This window comes from Podarcis muralis, chromosome 3 (assembly GCF_964188315.1).
Source record: "Podarcis muralis chromosome 3, rPodMur119.hap1.1, whole genome shotgun sequence".
NCBI lineage: Eukaryota > Metazoa > Chordata > Lepidosauria > Squamata > Lacertidae > Podarcis > Podarcis muralis.
This window is the reverse complement of record NC_135657.1, coordinates 46,378,462-46,397,226: the sequence shown is the minus strand read 5'-3', so window position 1 is coordinate 46,397,226 and position 18,765 is coordinate 46,378,462. Positions and strand designations below refer to the sequence as shown.

Genomic DNA, 18,765 nt, shown 5'->3' with positions numbered 1-18,765 from the left:
AGGTGACCTGACAACTACAAAGCAAAAACCTCCTACAGAATCCCTGCTCGGATGGTGGCGGCAGGCAGCCCTTGCGCGACAAAGGGAGGCTGACCCTTCGGAGCCTCCCGAAGTCTCCGCTTCTGTTCCTCGTCTCTTAACAAATTCTGACCTGTCGTGACTTCGAAAAGCGCGTATAGTTCACCACACACCAGGAAGGGTTTTTTTTTTTAACTGGAATTTCACGGGCAGCACAATTGCGAGCACGGCGGGTGCCAAAGTGGCGTAAGGACAGTCCCGTCCGTTTGCTATCAAAATCAGCTGCAAATGTCAATTTAATTGGTCCGCTTCCATCCTCAAAAAAGCCCCACCTGCTAATGCAGACGCCGCTGCTTTAACACTGAAACTTAAAAAAATACATGGTGGCAATTTTGAAGATTTTCGATTGCCGAATTATATTCTTGTCATTTATTCGAAAGCACCAGAATATTAACGGCTAAATTAGAACTTCCAAACCTGTGGGGCGGGCGCACGAAACGCAACTGCAATTCATGACTCTTAGGTCACTGCTCTGTGCCAGGGCTTCATTCTGAGCCCATTTGTTTTCCCGCCCGCAGAGCAGCACTGAAGGGGGCCGGGCAGTAGCCTAGCAACAAAGCCGCCAAGCAAGCTGCGTAAGTGCGCACGCGCAGCCAATAACGCAGCAGGCGGAGAGAGAGACCCTCTCTTCTCCGCCTCCGCGTTGTCATAATCAGCTCAGGCGCTCCATGTTAACTGCGCATGCGCTTCCGGTGTGTGTGCGTTCGTCACCTGGATGAACATCCGGGCTTTTCAAGCTCAGCCGGAAGTGCGGCGGGTAAGTGAGGGCGGCGGGTGTAGAATCCTCACCTTGTCTGGAGGTCGGGAGCCTGGCTTCCCGCAGAGGAGCGGCCGCTTCTGTCGGGCGGAGAGAGCCTTCTGAGCGCGAGAAGGCGGGGAGACCCTTCTCAGCCCTTCTGCGGGTGGAGAGTAGGAGGTGACTCCCAAGAGCCTCCTCCGCGCGCTTCCCCTGCCTTGTGCCCACTTGGCACCGCTCTCCAGCCGCGGCGAGGGCGCGGGACTCGGTCACGCGGCGCCTTCCCTGCAGGCGGCTCTGCGGGGAGGGAAACGGCGGGAGAGACCGCGCGCTCTCCTTTCGGCGACTCACGGCAGAAACTGGACTTTCGGGATAGGTGTCCTGGGGAGCCCCGTTCTTTAGCCCCGAGTTCAGCAGCTCAGGTTGGTCGCGTGCAATGTGGCCCAGCAATACAATGTTTTTGGGGGCTTCTTAAAACTCTTCATCTGACAACCTGGGATTATTTTATGTGCCCAATGCAGGTGGCAAACTGTAGGGTTTCTAGTGTTCAGTACAGTTTTGTACGATGAACCAGTCTTACATGGTGTTAGTGTTCTTGAAATGCTAAGTAACAGTGCACTGTAGACATTGTTGTCTGCTTTTAAGAAGATCTCGTTCCGGAGAGCTTATGAAATGGTGCCCCCTTAAACATAAGGTGTGGCAGTTTGTTTTACTACAGTTAAAATCTCTGGGCTTTAGACTCTGCTGTGAACCAAACAATGCCAACCCTGGAATCTCAGTATATTTATGTAATAGTAAGGCAGATTGTGGCCCACACAATTGCACCCTCTCCAAAGGTTCCCAAAACATAAGCGCCTGCTGGATCAGACAGATGGCCCATCTAGTCCCGTGTCTTGATTTCTCATTGGCCCAAAAGCAGGACATGAGTCGAACAATGCTTTACATGCTAGAAAAAAGCCAACTCTAACCCTAGTGAGCTCCACTCCTGTGACCAGAAGAGGTGGTGGCAGGTAAGGGCTGCCAGCAGTTGCACCAATGTCCTTATATATAAGGGCAATATATGCAAAGTATGGTAAAGCAAAGCTCAATAAAGCAGGCTGTGCCTGAATTTAAATCACCTGAATCCTGGTCAAGAATTGCTCTCTTAAAATATGAAGACACTTATTGCTGGATATGGCAAAGAGATTTCAGCTCTTCAAACTCTTTCTAGGTTCTTCTGTCTCCACTGACCACCAGACCACATTGACTGGACAAGGCTGTGACAGTGCTTTCGGGCAATTACTGTCAGGATCATCTGCTATATGCTACAGGGCGGGGCAGCTAATTTTTGATAGATTACTGCTCCTATCAGCCCCCACCATGGTCAAGGATGATGGGAGTTGGCAGTCCAACAACCCCTGGGGGGCTGCTGGTTAACCACCCCTATTTTAGCTGTTCACAGTTATACTTCAGATAGCTGACATGGGCCTTTAACTACTTTCTTGTAACTGTAACAGTGTTGACAGGCTACATACAAAGCATCAGGCTTCCCAGCTATGATTGCCCCCTTATGAATACAGTGCCTTTATAAATACAGTGCCTTTCAAAATACTTAAAAAAAACCACTTAAAACATTTTACATTCAATGTTAGACTCAAGTAAAAACAGTTTAGGTTCAATAAAGTGTAGGATTGGATGGTGACTTGTTAAGTTATGCCAAGTAGTTCAAGAATAACAGTGATCTTTTGTTTCTTGTGACAGAAATGACAGCTCCATCAATGAAGGAAAGGAAGGCTTGCTGGGGAGCTCGGGATGAGTATTGGAAGTGCTTAGATGATAATATGGAAGAGGCATCAAAGTGTGAGAAACTTAGGTGCTCTTTTGAAAATGTGTGTCCACAACAGTGGGTAAGCAGCACAAATTCCCCCCCCCCCAATAGTTCTGATAGGACTGAGAAAGACTTCCTGTCTGAAACCCTGAAGAGCTGCTTCCAGTCACTGTAGACAATATTAGGCTATGTCTGACTCTTGTAAGGTGGCTTCCTAGGTTTCCAGTATGTACTTGTCTTTGCCAGCAATGAGATAAACCCTATAAACTGGCATAGCACTGATAGGGATGTAAATTGTAGTGTTCTGTATCAAATACCTCAAGGGTTGTGTGAGCATCTCAGAGATATCTGCCTGACCAATTAGGTAGGGTTGATTGTGGCACCCCACATTTCACTGTAAGAAGACATTAGAACTGTTTGGTAATAGAACTAGGGGAGAATTCTCCCTTAAGGGAGTTGAGGACCCTGAAATGTTCAGAGTAGATTAACATGGTTACATATCCAGATCTGAAATGCTGCAATCGAAAAGAGGTCCTTCCTGTTTTCATTACACTAGAATTTTACTGTGTCAATCTCATTTTCTAACAGCGATCTTGTTCAAAACAGGTTAAATATTTTGATAGAAGAAGAGATTATCTAAAATATAAAGCAAAGTTGGAAGCAGGAGAATTTCAGCCTTCAGAGACAACTGAGAAGTCATAGCTACTCATCAGCTTTTATAAATACAGCCACGACAAAGGAGCTTGCAGAAGAAGAGCACTTGAGTGATACTTAAAAGTGTCAGTATCAGTAAAGGACAGTGATGGCCTATGAATAATTTCAAAAGCTATACTTGTTTATCTGGCATCGGTGTGAAGGCTCCTAGCCCCTATGTACTTTGAAGTGCATGGTGAAGAGAAGAGGCTCCCAACCGCACCTCACTGAAGTTGCTACTACCAATAAAGGGCAAAGTGGTGCACTGTATCTACTCAAATGTTACATTGTGAGTTCATTACCAGTTTCTTCTTTCAAGTACTTTCCTTTGTATTAATAGAACGCTTACATCCATTTTGATAGACGATCTTCACAAGTGAATAAATCAAATTAGCCAAATGCTAGTTATTGTGCAGTCATGCCAGTGTACACATTGAGTCTGTTTGCATATTAATTTGATAAAATAGAAGCATTGCCCCAGCAGCTCTGTGTATGGTTGAAGGGAACCCACAAACTTGAGTTGCCACCCTGCTACAAAATGGTCATTTGGAACCCACCTAAGAAGAATATAAAGAGATTTTTTCAGCAACATAATCTACACCAAGAAACTTGCATACTGAAAGAATATTTATCATCAATGAATATTTCAATACAGTCATGGTTTAAGGCATTTGAGTTCTTTTAAAAAATGAAGGCATGCAAAATACAAAACTTAATCTTTTGTGCAGTATCTCTACTCCATGAATTTCTTAGCACCGTCAGCAACAGCTTTGACAAGATTCATGTATTTATCTTCATTCTTTTCCCTTGACGATCTGTTGCCTTATATATTCCCAAATGAGCAGAGCTCCACTTACATGGACATTAAGTGACCGGATAACTCCTTGCTGAGGAATTTCTACACAGGTGTCCAACTGCTGAATCAGATTTGCGGGGATTCCCTCATGCTCATTTCTGACCAGAAAAGCACACAAACATGTACCACAGTTAGCAGAGGGGATGCAGTTCAGTCCGAGAACATCTACTCAGCATGCAAAAAGACCCAGGTTTAATCAAAATAAGTATCAAAATAAGATGATACTGGGTAACAAGACCCTGCCTGAGGAGCCACTGCTGCTACTGGGTCAGATAATGTTAATCATATATTTAGTAGAGAAGACAGCACTGTGATACAGTGATAACATTTCCTCAGTCCCCTTTCATAACTAATATTGCTTTTAAGACAGATCAAGTGCAGTTTTTAGGGAGTGAGACTCCTGCCTCATTCCCTAAAAATAGTGCTCAGTGCTATTATATGGTGTAATTAGCTGATGTGTCACTGTTTTACATCCATTTCAAGCACATGAAAAATAAGCCTACAGCCCTGTTGAATGGGGAGGACAAAAATCTCTGGAATGAGTGAGTTCTACACCAGGGGACCATCAGAAATAAAACTACAATGATGGACAGTTGGGTGGTTGAGGCCTTCATATATTTCTATTCTAGTCCTATTCAGCCACTACAGTAAATGGGAACAACAATTATAGCTGATCTTTTCATTTCCCTCAAACTCTACAATTCTCAGCTTCCACTACCAAAAAATTATTTAGAATCATGTTATATTTAAAAAGTTTTTTTTTTTTTATTTACCCCAGCAGCAAGAGGGATTTCTCTGGAAAACAATATTCTGTCAGATCACAACTTTTAGCCGTTTGCTCTACACCTATTATAGTGTAGCCTTCCATTTTCTTCTGCTCCAAATAATCAGCAAGCTGGAATGGCTTTACCTGCACATTTATTTATTTTTTTAAAAATGAGATTAGTATAGAAATGTTTGAATGCAGACCTCTATTAATATACAGTACAAAATAGCTGTATCAGTCAAAACATGTCAGATTTTGATCAGCTGAAAGGCTAACATCATGTGGACCGATATAGTATCTTTATAAGATTCATAAAGCCAAACAAAAAAAGCAGGGATCAGGTTGGGAATCCATCTAGTGCAGCAATTCGTTTCCAACTGACAGCCAGATGCCTCCAGAAATGCCACAAACAAGCAATGAAGACAATAGCCCACACTCCAGCAATGCTAGCCAGAGATATATTCAGGAACACACATGCTTAACGTTCCCATTGAAATCAAAGAAATGTCAAAGTAACTGTAGTAAAACAGCCAGAGGCTTAACCCAGTCAATCACAGGAAAGAGTTGTAAAGGTAGCAGACTAATGCATAACACTTCAACACTAGCATAAAGAATTTTAATCCCATACAGTGTTAGGCAAGCCCATTCATGAAAAACTGAGGCAAGTTAAGTTACGTTTAAGTAGTTTACAAGTAATATACTCTTTACTCACCTCAATAAGGGAAAGCCATTGTTCAGCAGAAACACTGAGGTACTGAAATTGCTTGTCATTTATATAATGAAGGCTGCCAACAATGAGGGCCGACACCCCAAATATTTCACATGTACGACACAAGCCTACATAGAAGCAGAACACTTTCATTTAATATGAGTCACATTTCATTAACTGAATGGCGCACTTAGATGCTGAAGAAGGGCATTCATGGTGAGTCTATCAGGCTATACAAAAATACAATAGCATGACTCACCCTTCCCTTAAAGATCTTAAACTAAGCATCCTCATCGGCCTATAACATGGCCCCGCAAACAACTAATTACTACAAGTAGCTAAAGTACACTAATTTATGGTAATGTCAGGGGGGAAAGTCAGGAAAAAAAGTGAAAGACACTTCTCTTTTGTGCTGTAGTTTGATGATTAAATGCAATTTCTATTGGAAATCCTTTATATATAGAGGTTGAATATATAAAGTTTGCTTTAAAAAAAATGTAAGTCACACAACATACTTTCAAGTACTAGTAGTTTCAAGTGGGTAAGATCTTACCTCCTAAATTGGTAGGTTTATCAATGAGCGAAGCCACTACAATCAGTTTATTGTTTGCTTTTCCAAGTTTAGTAGCCCGATCTTGAAACACAAGCTCCAGATCAGGAGTACTGTCCTTCCAAGGAATTATCTTTTTTTGAACATCTGTCCATTGCCTTTGACTGCTTGATTCAGCTGAACTCAAACCTAAGATTGAATATTTAGTTACCTGAATGCAACAAACTCTGCTGAGAATCCTAGCATATTAGAAATTAAATACTGAGGGCAGACAATATTCTTCATAACCATTTAACATTTTGTGTTGTTAAAATACTGCACAATTAATTTTAAAAGAAGTATATAAAATATACGTGACTATTTAAGCCAGCACTAGTTATTTACCCAAATCTTGCTGAGACCAGTCACACTGCTTCAGATCAAGAAGTGAAGTTCGAGAATGAGAGAATGGAAATGTTGAGCTCAGTGGGATGTCTGTGAATGCTTTAAATTTAGATAGAGAAATCAATTCCTCTTCTGCAATTTCTGAAAGCTGTGGCAAGGTGTAAAATATTGTCTGAAAAATAATATTTGGAAAATTGAACTAGCACTGAAAATGCCGAAGTATATTAGTCATGAACCAGTCAAAGTGAAGCATTAGTGCCCCATTATAATAAGAGGGGGGGAAATGATGGTTCGGTCTGTCCTACTGATATTTCAGTGTACAGTCGTACCTTGGATCTTGAATGCCTTGGCTCCCGAACAAATCAGCTTCCAAACGATCGAAACCCGGAAGTGAGTGTTCCGGTTTGTGAATGTTCTTTCGGAAGTCGAACGTTCAACAGGGCTTCCGCGGCTTCTGATTGGCTGCAGGAGCTTCCTGCAGCCAATCAGAAGCAGCGCTTTGGTTTTCCAACGTTTGGGAAGTTGAACAGACTTCCGGAATGGATTCCGTTCAACTTCCAAGGTATGACTGGGCTTAAATCTCATTGACTTTAATGGAAGGCAAGCATATTTAGAGTACAACCCCACCTGCAATGACAGTAGGGAGATAAAATGGACATCCTATGGGTATATTAAGAAGATCTGCCGTATCCAAAACCTTCCCACTCCCCTGACATTGGAGGGAAAATACCAGGAGTCGGTGTACTTCGTGCCTTTCCACCCTGGTCAGGAGGACTCTGGATTTGGTGGTTCTTCCACCATAAATTCTCCACCCTAATTGAACTGCTCTGCCCACCTTCTCTAACTGCATAATGGCAATCCATAAAATAAGACATGTTCCAAGTAAGTAGTCATTTCTCAAAGCACACGCTTCTATATGAGGTTCAGGGTTGCATACATCCTGAGGTTGCATCTGTGAAATTCAGACCCTGGACTTTCATTTTCTTATTTAATGTCTGTTTCTAGCTTTTATGAATGTGTACAATATTGGATAAAATTTCAAGAAACAGAAGGGGTTTAGTGAATTTCCAAATATCTGGGGTGTGTGATTTAAGGGTCCTGTAGCAAAAGCTGAATAAGGAAGCAATCATGTATTATCTGGAAGTAGGTCCTGTTGAGAACAATGGGGCTCATGCCTGTGAAGACATGCACAGGACTGAACTGTACATTAGGCAAAGTAAGCACACATATAAAAACAATATGGTGCAGAATTAGGATGACTTTGGCAGTGAGTTTGATGTTTTCAGCACACACACACACACAAATGCCTTTGCTTAATGACCCCAGGTCATCCAGTTAGTTTCTTGAATGAGTGGAAATTTGAAGCCATGTCTCCTTGATCACACTAGCAGTGTCATCAATTAGACAGATCTAAGATTGTTTTTTTTAAAAAACAAATAAACAAACCACTGAATATTTATATACTTACCTCAACACAGTAATCCTTAAGTGGATGAAAGTTTTCAAAGAAAAAGTGTTTTTGGATGCGCTGCCAATTCTTTTTAGCATTCCTGCATTGTAAGGATAATATTATGATGTACGACAAGAAAATGTCTCAATAAGCCTCTTTTTAGAAGGTTACCAAAAGGCAATCCTAACCATGTATATTCAGAAGTAAGTCCTATTTAATTCAATGGGGCTTACTCCCAGATAAGTTGGGTAAGGACTGCAGCATAATTCTTCTTTTCTATTACGATTTGGTCACTTTCCAACTAGTAAGCACACAAGGGTAATTATGAGGTATTACGCAACATCGCCTCGATCAAGGGAATTTCTTTGTGGTGCAGAAGCACTAAAAGAGCTCCACATGGTTTCCTTTCACACTAAGCTGAGGTCTCTCCACTGAATAAATCACATTTGAGCATACACATATCTGTGAGTTAGATTCTATGGCTGCGACTCATTGATTTATTGTTAAAACTCATTGTTTTAAGCAATACGCATCACAATTCTTCCAGCCCTTTTCTGTGCTGAACACTTGGGGCAAATTACATATTGCAGCTGCTTTTTATGGAATTTAAACAGTAGTTCCACGATTTGGCAGTGGAAGCGGCTACAGAACAAACAGCTGGGAAAACTCATTTGTGGGTCTGTGAATCACAGCATATATATATATAATATATATATATTAGTTATCAAATTTAGATCTTTAACTTGTCCCATTTCAGAGGCTCTGGCCAGGTTATAATAATAATAATGAACTATATTCAAAGGATTAAACCTTCTTCCCCAGACCGGGCATAGTTCAAAGTTGCAATTCTAAGCATAATCACCTCAAGAGTAAGATCCACTGAACTCTATGGGACTTTCTTCTGAGTAAAACTGCTTAGGATTTCATTATGATTTGTGTTTTTATACAATGAACTATACAAGAGCAATCCTACTTTATACACCTACACTGTTATTACCTGCCTTATTTGGTTCACCACTCAACATTCTTCCAGACATTAAGTCATATATTAATGCAGCACTTTCAGATCAATTTAACCTCACAGTCTCCCAAAGAATAAACAAATTGCCACACTATTGGTCTCTCCCTTTTACTCCACAAACCACCAGTATCTTCTATCTAATCCATCAATAATAATATGGAAGTGATTGACCTATATTCAAATAAGTGGAGTGCAAGTCAGTTTATTAAAATTCAAGAGACAAGCAGTCTAGTTTTCTGTTTCACAGGCCAGGTATGCTTCTGATGAAAAAGAAATCCCCATACATTTTTCATAATTTCACTTTATCTTTTCCTGCTGAATTTGGTTTATTTTAAAATGTTCTACCTTGTTCAGATGAGACAACACAACTATGGGTATAACAAAGTGCTCCTTGAGAAAATTAGATTCATCCGTAAGTGGTCTAGAAAGTGTTTTCACTTTGGAGCATCACTAGTTTCATAGCAGTATTTTAAAAGAATTATGTGCTACTAACCCTGTTCCATGCATGCTTTCTGCTTGATTGAGACTACATTCAATAACTGGAGCTAAAGCTTCAAAATCTTCCACACACAATGCTTTGCACATTCCCCAAATTTTCTTAAGGGCAATTAAAGCATACAGTCGAACACTGAAATTGTGATGGAAGCACCACTGTAGAACAACGACGAGGGCTTTCTTTAAGGCTGGTGTCTAGAGGGAGAAAGGCATTCCTTTAGTAGTTCATACATTTTTTGTAAGAAGTAATACAACTATATGTAAGAAGTCATATAACTATAACTCATCTAATTCCTAATGTGAAACAATTTTAAATTGACACGGCAATGAGCAGGAAGTTCAACTAAAGTTTTATCAAGAACTACATCAAAACATAAGATTTACTCCAGCTTTTAGTCCATATAAAATTATTCTTCTATGCATAGCCTTCAACTCTTAGCTAACTTGCAGCATTATAAACCAACATATAACTCTGCAAATGTAAATTAATTTAAATAAACAATAAAAAATATTATTATTATGCCAGGAGGGGTAAGATGAGTAAGGTGTGGAGGAAATGGATACAGAAAGGTTTTTCTCCTTTTCTCAAAATACCTGAACCCAGGTCATCTAATTAAGTTGAATGGACAAAATGAAGTACTACTTCACAGCATATAGCTGAACTATGGGATTTGCTACCACAAGATGTGATGGTCACCAATATAGATGGCTTTAAAAGGGGATTAGACGAATTAATGGAGGACAGAGCTATCAGCAGCTACTAGTCATGATAACCATATTCTACCTCCAGAATCAGGGGCAGCATATCTCTGAATACCAGCTGCTAGGGCAGGCATAGGCAAACTCGGCCCTCCAGATGTTTTGAAACTACAATTCCCATCATCCCTGACCACTGGTCCTATTAGCTGGGGATGATGGGAGTTGTAGTCCCAAAACATCTGGAGGGCTGACTTTGCCTATGCCTGTGCTAAGGGATTAACAGCAGGAGAGACAGCTACTGCACTCATACCCTGCTAGTTGGCTTGTAATTGCTATACAGTGGTTTGCCACTGGTTTGAAGTAGATAGGCCTTGGTCTTTAAAGTTTCTGAGTGGTCTTGAAAGGCAGCCCCGTAAAACACATTGCAGTAACCTCAACAAGATATAGTTAGCGGATTATTATTATTTGTTCCCTACACCCCATTTCTTAGTTTCAACCAAAAAAATGTACCTTCTCAGATATATTTTGGAGAATTACGTCAAAATGTGACATCACTGCTAAAAATGTGCAAATGCTCGTTTTAAGCTGGTCTTCACCCTGGAAAAATAAGCCATGTGTTAGTATCAAGGTTTCCCAATGCATGTAGTTCCTTATAGTTTAATTACAGCTTATCAACCAAATTTGAACCCAGAAACAGTCATTCATGCCTGCATATTACAGCGGCTTAACTGCTTTAACAAATTATTACATATATTATCAACATCAATATATTCAATGGTAAATGTTACCCCTGTCCCTGGAATCCATTTAAGAAAAACAAAATTATACTTGAAAAGTACTTGAGGACTCAATAAAAACATATATGATTTATTCACAATTGAACAACTAAATACCTTACTACTCACATAGTTAAAACAATCCCAGAACTTTTGAAGAAAATGAGGAAACTTATGTAGAATCAATATGATATTCCATTCTATTAAGTACTTTACTGATGCTTGATTATTACTATGTCCAGCTTGTAGAATCCTGTCAATAGTTCTTGTTAAAATATCCTAGATAAAATAACAGGTATGAAATCAATTATATTGTAAAGCTACTTCATCAATCACACACACACAAAACTCTTTCCTTCCTAGGGTTTTAAAAGGGTTTTCTTTCAAAACAGACAACAAACAAAAAAAGTAAAAAGCAGTAAAAGAGCAAATTAATCATTTCAATTTAGCCAGTCAATTAAGAAAACTAATAGTACCGCCACAAAAGCAACCTACCGTCTTAAATCTAAGCAATTCTTCTTAGGGGAATTATATGCTGGAAGGAAGTCTTACATACTTGTGGTACTATGCACCCCATTTTATAAATAAAAAAGCTGTTTTATTAATTAACTTTCCCTTCATAAGTAATAAAATAAGTAATAAAAACAAATGCTGTGAAAAACAGTACCTCATGAAGTTTTGGAAACAGAACTAGCAATGTCTGCCACAGTCGATTTTTAATTCTGTGTTGTAAGGAGTTCACATAATAGCGGTTTTTTGATTTGGACATGAGTTCACCCTGCAGAGAATATAAATTTGCTCAAGCTGAATGCTTTGGTACTTTAGTTTCTTTCAGTTCTGGTTGAAAAGGTTAATCACAAGGGAGAGTCTAGGTCAAAGGGACAGCAGATGCAGGATACTTCTTCCTAGCACCTCCAAGCTGGATGAAAGATCACTGAATGCAGCGATTCACAAGTAAGGAAGACCCTGTACACAACTCTCATAAAGATGACAGTACTCTAGCTGCAGAAATAGATCCTGGATTTGAATGCTGTAGATACCTACAGTATACACAGAATGCAAAAAGGAGTTTTGGTTCTCAAAAGCGACAACTATTCAAGTTTAGGGTAGCTCAATCTAGTTTTGGAACTGGTTCCTTCTTCAGGAGCAATCTTACATATTCTGAAGCAGCTAACACAATGCTGCTGTATATCTTGCCCCATGATTACCGTATTTTTCGCTCTATAGGACGCACCGGACAATAGGACGCACCTTGTTTTAGAGGGGGGAGAACAAGAAAAAAAAATCTCCCCCTCTCTGCCCAGTGCCCCTTCAGCGAAGCGGCAGGAGGCGCTGCACAGAGAGGGGGAGAATTCCCCCCCCCTCTTGTTTTCCCCTTCTAAAACAAGGTGCCATTTAAAGTGCGTTCAGTCGCCTTCAGGCGGCTACCTTGGAAGCCTGGAGAGCGAGAGGGGTCAGTGCGCACCGACCCCTCTCGCTCTCCAGGCTTCAGGTTCCTTTTGACCTGCTTTTTGGGGCTGGTGGGGGGAAGCCCACCAGGTCGGGGAGCAGCGGAAAGGCACGCAGCGGAGAGGCTGCTGCCATAGTCGTGCATCACCTCTCCAGCTGGGAGAGGGTCACGGAGCTATGGCTTCTTTAGCCCCGCATGCGCTCTCCCGGCTGGAGAGGTGGCGCGCGGCTAAAGAGGCTCCTGCCATAGCCACGTGTCACCTCTCCAGCCGGGAGAGGGTCGCGGGGCTATGGCGTCTTCGCTCCATAGGACGCACACACATTTCCCCTTCATTTTTGAAGGGGAAAAAGTGCGTCCTATAGGGCGAAAAATACGGTAATAGGTGTCATATAAGCAGCAACTTTTGGATAAGCTGCTTCACTCACACATCCCAGGCTTTCACATTTTCCATCCATTATTTTCCATCATTTTCCATCTTATCTTTATTACAAGCTACAATGACAGCAAAGCAAGCAAAGAAATGAAGGGCACGATTGCCACAAAATAGTAGCAGTATGGAAATAACCTCTGTGAGGGTAGGGGGCTGCTATGTCCCCAGCAACCAGAGCAGTCCAATTGTCAAAGCCAAGACATATGCACAAAGCACCATAAACAGATACCTACCCTATCAAGTAGTTTCATCACAAAGTCTTCTATAAACTTCTTGTGCAATGTATTTGTCTCATCCAGCAAGCACAGAAATTTGATGGCGCAAACTCTCACATAATGGTCATCCCTGTTCGTACTGTAATACAATATATTACTTTTTTATTCCTCAGACCGTGTGCTCCCTTTTTTTGCATGAGTCACTCCCCATTTCAGCTTTATATTTCAGTGGTGCAAACATATACTTAAGGGAGACACAATAATTGACCGCCCCCCCCCCTTCTAATTTGGCTGGGCTGCTAGGATAAATCAAACACTTGCATTTTTACAGGCAGATGCCCTACCAGGATCAAGTTTGAAACTGTGGAATTAATCTTGTTGAAGCTATCCAGCATGATTTATGCCATATATATTGAATGAGGAATCTGAGGCTAGGGAGCCAAATGTGGCTCTTAAAGCAAGATTAAGAATTTACCTAGCTCAACATGCTGTCTCTGTTTGACCATATCATGGAAACAAAATCTAAAGAGCTATTTTACACATGTGACAAAAGGCTTGGGACATGCCTAGGAGGATTTTTCACTTCCCATCTTCAAATGGCAAACAACTTTTGAAACTCTCCTCAGTTTCAAAAGCATGGAAGACTGCTGTTCAAAACACACAAGCCCAGAATCCCATTGGATGAACAAAACTAGTTGTGCAGTTCTCTATAATGTTTGTAAGAGCACAGTTTCCTTGTTATTTTCTTTTTCATGATGACTTCCTAGCACCCTACTGTTTCGATAATTTTTTCTGAAGCACAATTCAGGAAACAATGATTCAGAAGAAACAGAAGTGGGGAGATGAATGTTATGAATGGAACAGATACAGTGGATTATAACTATTATAAAACCAGGTGACAAAATACCGACCTTTCTGTAACAACATTTGCTGCACATTCATCTCCAAGATTTTCTATAAAAGCACATACTTCCTGAACGAGTCTTGATGTATTTAAAAGGAGAAGAAAAAAGATTTTTTTTTCAATATTTACTTATTATAGTTTAAGGTTCCCAGCCATCAGAAATCCACATAAAAGGGAGAAATTTCTTTGTTCTGCATTATTAACATAAACATCATAATCATAACAATCTCCTTCACCCCCAGCCTATACATGGATGATACAATAAAGCAGGAAATTTGTGCAGAGCTTCAGAAACTAAGGTTTGCTGGAAATGTAGTTCTCTACCCTGAGAAATTTCCTTAATTTCTCCATGTTAACATCTCCATGTTTTTATTTTTATAGACTTGTTATAATTTCTATTATATTAAAAGTCTGGTATGTATTGTTAATATCTCTGACCCCCATTTTGTCTCTGCTTCAATATTTCTAACCTGTTTCCTGTGAGGATTTTGTTTATGCTTCATTTTGCATTTAATAAAATAATTAAAAAATAGATAAATTCATAAGGACAACAAAAAGTCTTGTGGTACAGATCTATGCAAAATAATATATAATAAATGTAGTAATCTTTAAGATAACACAAGACACTTTGAAGTCCTGCTTGCACAACAGGATATCCTCTTCCTCTTCTCCCTCTAGGCTCAAGATCTCCTGAGGAGGATCCCTAAACCCTCGAGCCAATACAGTCATACCTTAGAAGTTGAATGGAATCCATTCCGGAAGTCCGTTTGACTTCCAACGTGTTCGAAAACCAAAGCGCGGCTTCTGATTGGCTGCAGGAAGCTCCTGCAGCCAATCGGAAGCTGTGGAAGCCCCATCAGATGTTCAGCTTCCAAAAGAATGTTCGAAAACTGGAACAATCACTTCCAGGTTTCAATTCTTCGGGTGCCAAAATGTTCAAGAATTAGGCTGTTCGAAAACCAAGGTATGCCTGTATTGGGGTTATGCAGAGAGCTGGAGGCAGTAGAAGAGGAAAGGGACGCTCCATTGCTCAAGTGAAACTTTGCTCCCCTTCTGTATAGACACCATTGGATACAACCCTTTGTTATTTTTGCTACAACAAAAACCAACCCTGGAAATTATTACATAAATCAGCAATACATTTCCCAAGTGCAACACAAAAGTAACATTGCTTTTGTATTTACCTTTGATCACGCCTGAAAACAGTTCCAAATAAACAGGCCTCTACTACAAGTTCACTGTAATGGCTAGCATTTGAAAAAGCCTTTTCAACAGCATTCAGGTCATCGGAAGTAGGAAATAGCCAAGACTGACAGCAGTAAGTCAACAACATATTAAAGACGCCAGTCCTTGTTGAAGACATTTCAATCATCTGAAATATGATCTTAAAGGGGGAAATCATTTAACGGTTTTAGCATATTTTAAAATAAGCAAGTCTTGTTTCAGTGGGTACAAATGAGTACTTCTGTAAAAGCAAGTTAGCATTAAAAGTTCACATTTTGCATACTACTGTTTAAGTAACATTTTTTTCATATACTGTCTTGCATTTTAAGAAGTATAAGAAACATGGATTTGAAGTAAAACAAAAGCATATATAGTTTATGTAGTTATACAGTTAAACCTCGGTTACTGAACATAATCTGTTCCAGAAGCGTGTTCGGCTTCCGAAATGTTCGACAACCAAGGAGCAGCTTCCGAATGGTTGCAGGAGCTTCCTGCACTCAGTGGAAGCCGCGCTGGACGTTTGGCTTCTGAAAAATGTTCAAAAACTGGAGGATTTACTTCCTGGTTTTCGGCGTTCGGGACCCGAGGTTTGACTGTATAGCGTACATAGTTTATATCCTTAGCTGTCATTTTACACAAGTCTGATGGGAGGCAGCTTATATTCTGCATAGGTACTGTCAGGTGCTGGTGTGGTTGCTCGAGAGCAAACAGGCAAGACTCCAACCTGTCTTTTCCAGGCTTTATTATCTGTACAAAACTATTTTCAGTGCAGAGTGTAGCAAGTCCATGTCTGCTCAGTCGCTAGCAGAATCTGGGAGTGGGCAGTCCTTGTACCTTCCCCAGCATAACAGTCATGTGACCCCTGTCCTTCTCCTCCCCTCTCTTTGCCCAAACCTACCGCGCAGAGTGGGCGCTGGCAAAGGGGGACTTGTCTCCCCTCCGCTTTGCTCAGGCTCGGTGTTGAGGCTCTCCCTAGCATCTTCTGATCCCTGCGCCCCTTCCCCACTGGAGGCGGGGCGTCCCTCCTCGCCAGAGGAAGAACTGCTTTGCAAGATCTTCGGAGGCTTCCTGTAACACAACTGCCCTTCCACCTCTCACCTGTGAGCTGATGGCAGTTCCCTGACAGGTACCTAGGAGGTGGCCTTTTACCAAGTGAGACCATTGGTCCATCTTCCTCAATACTGTCTACACTGAGTGGCAGCAGCTTTTGTAGTTTCAGGGAGGAGTTTCTCCCAACCATACCAGGGATTGAACCTATGACCTTCTGCATGCAAAGCATATACTTTACTACTGAGCTACATCCCTAGATTTAGTGGTTAATAACAGCAACCAAGCTTCCATATACTTGCTTCAAGCTGACCTGGGGGAAAGCTCAATTAAAGATTATGAGCAAGTTTTGAAAATCATAGTTCTTAAACAAGATAGCATAAGATTTTGCCTGGGCACGGGGCCCTTTCACATGAGCTGCCATTATATCAGAAAGTCTCTAATTGATCGAAGAATCTCTGAACTGGGAAACTAGGTTACCAGCTCCAGAACAACCTAGGATATTAAACCAAATTAAAACAATGATTTGATTCAGGCTTCTTCCGGTGTTAGTAACAATAGTTTCCCAGTTAACCAGGGGATTCCAAGTTTAACCATTCTGCTATGTGCAGAAGCAGAACACTTGTGCACACCTCAGGTTAACAAACTGAGATACGATAATCTGAACACAACTGCCAAGAATAGAGATTGCAGGAAGAACAAGAAATGTAAAACATTTACCTCTTTTATCCTGGTGTATGCCTGACTTTTGTTCTTTGCTGCGGCAGCAAGAATTTCAGGATCAAACACAAACTGAACAAAAGCTTTTAGATTGGGCCAAAAGATCAGCTGTGTGTTACTAAGAGCAAATATAATTTTCCATGCTAAGTCAAAAGCCTCTATGCACAGAGATTCAGAGGATTCCATAAGCTAAAGACAAAAGAAGTAGCATTTAGTTTTTCATAAAATATAAAGCCATGTAATAAATTCATACATTGTTTTAAACCCTTTACCTTGGAAACGACTATTTTCATGGAATGAAAGACAGGTAAGATATGATCAGAAGGAAGAATTGTCACTGCTTCCAGCGCAGACTGTAAAATTCTTGTGCATTTTTGAACATCTGGCAAAAAGTGTTCTATATATTTGTCCTTAGAAAGCTTTTGATAATTATTTAGAACAAAATGAAGACAAACCCACTGATCATGTATATAACACGCTACAATTTTTCCCCATCCTTGATGAGATGCTGGCTCTTCAAGATAACTGTAATAAAAGTTGAAAAATATTTCAGTTCACCTTTGCTTTTTTTAAAAAAGAGAAATGTGCTGTATTGTACTCCAAGGAAAGGAATAGACTAAATTTAATGTCTAGCAACAGCTCAAGACCCAATAAAATTAATTAACAGCACAACCCCACAGACATAACTGGGAACATACTTCCAAGCTCACGATCACATAGAATTTAACTAAGGCTGCAATCCTAACCTCACTTACCTGGGATTAAACTTCATATAAATCAATGGGACTTACTCCTGAATAGACATGGTTAGGATTGCAGTCTACATCCTAAGAGTAAAATGCTTACATATTAGGAAATGGGATAATAGGAACACATCTAGAACAGGAATGGCAGAAGACTAAAGAAGCCTTTAAGGTATTCTGCTTTTATATATATATATAAAGGTAGGATTTAAGAAAACAGATAGAAGTTAGAATAGTAGATTTCTCTCCAATTAAAATTTGTTAAATTTTAAAACACAAATACCTATCTTTTTCCATACTGCAAGGCTTCTTTAATACATGGTTAAGTTGAGCACAGGAAATAGTTGTTTTTAGGGTTTCAACAGCTGGGAGAGATTCAAGCTGAAGATCTGGCTTCTGATCAATAATTTCACAAATCACACTTAGCGATGCCATACTCACTACCTTCTGAATCTGTTCCCCAAGTTTTACCTCCTGAAAGCGAAGTTACACAGGTAATTTTCAATCTCTTACAATGTGTTCTTATAAAGTATGGAAAAAATAAACATTAAAAAATTAATAAAAGTAATTATACCAGCCTGAAGGTCTGTTCCATATAGGAGCATTACCCTTTGACTCTTAAATATATTAAAGAGTTTAATTTAAAAAACTCAAATAAGTGACACATTTTATATGTAGCTGTTCAGCAAATGAGGTAGATGAAGAGAAGCCCCTTTTCCTCCCCCAGCATATATTCAGCTGCCAGGTGGTTTGAATAGATTAATGTTGTGAGGAGACACAAGATTGAGACAAAGGGATGTGAACAGGGTCTGTACAGCGAAAGTAGGATATGAAGACTGGGCCTGAAGGAAGGTGTTGCCTTTGGGTTGGAGGAAAGCAGCAGGCTGGGTATGGAATTAGGCAGGGACTCTATTTCCTTCTAATGTCAAATTGTAAGGACTTGTATAATTGCCACGTGAGCCATCTAACACAAGATGATTATCAGAAAACATGGCCACTTGTTATTTCAAGG

At 40.4% G+C, this 18,765-nt stretch overlaps 2 protein-coding genes across 3 annotated transcripts in view; one reads left to right on the top strand and one right to left on the bottom strand.

Annotated features, from left to right (window-relative positions):
- The first annotated feature begins 748 nt into the window (after window positions 1-748).
- Window positions 749-3,588, top strand: COA6 (cytochrome c oxidase assembly factor 6). 2 transcript variants are annotated; one of them, XM_028724051.2, is made up of 3 exons: window positions 749-835; window positions 2,555-2,700; window positions 3,228-3,588. In XM_028724051.2, exons 1-3 carry the CDS (start codon window positions 760-762, stop codon window positions 3,321-3,323), a joined length of 318 nt encoding a protein of 105 aa, XP_028579884.1. In that variant the 5' UTR covers window positions 749-759; the 3' UTR covers window positions 3,324-3,588. The 2 variants fall into 2 exon arrangements, with proteins under 2 accessions (XP_028579884.1, XP_028579885.1); XM_028724052.2 differs by lacking the exon at window positions 749-835 and adding an exon at window positions 842-1,236.
- Window positions 3,589-3,928: 340 nt separating this feature from the next.
- TARBP1 (tRNA guanosine 2 -O-methyltransferase TARBP1) overlaps window positions 3,929-18,765 on the bottom strand; it is a 31,356-nt gene continuing 16,519 nt past the window's right edge. The window contains exons 15-30 of the mRNA XM_028724045.2: window positions 18,037-18,227; window positions 17,283-17,535; window positions 17,011-17,199; window positions 15,204-15,403; window positions 14,027-14,098; window positions 13,134-13,254; window positions 11,688-11,798; window positions 11,150-11,299; window positions 10,755-10,841; window positions 9,544-9,740; window positions 8,048-8,129; window positions 6,580-6,751; window positions 6,199-6,384; window positions 5,649-5,773; window positions 4,944-5,080; window positions 3,929-4,268 (exon numbers count right to left, since the gene is read on the bottom strand). Coding sequence (XP_028579878.2) covers window positions 4,109-4,268; window positions 4,944-5,080; window positions 5,649-5,773; window positions 6,199-6,384; window positions 6,580-6,751; window positions 8,048-8,129; window positions 9,544-9,740; window positions 10,755-10,841; window positions 11,150-11,299; window positions 11,688-11,798; window positions 13,134-13,254; window positions 14,027-14,098; window positions 15,204-15,403; window positions 17,011-17,199; window positions 17,283-17,535; window positions 18,037-18,227 — 2,433 coding nt within the window. The 3' untranslated portion in view covers window positions 3,929-4,108. The remainder of the gene's footprint in view (window positions 4,269-4,943; window positions 5,081-5,648; window positions 5,774-6,198; window positions 6,385-6,579; window positions 6,752-8,047; window positions 8,130-9,543; window positions 9,741-10,754; window positions 10,842-11,149; window positions 11,300-11,687; window positions 11,799-13,133; window positions 13,255-14,026; window positions 14,099-15,203; window positions 15,404-17,010; window positions 17,200-17,282; window positions 17,536-18,036; window positions 18,228-18,765) is intronic.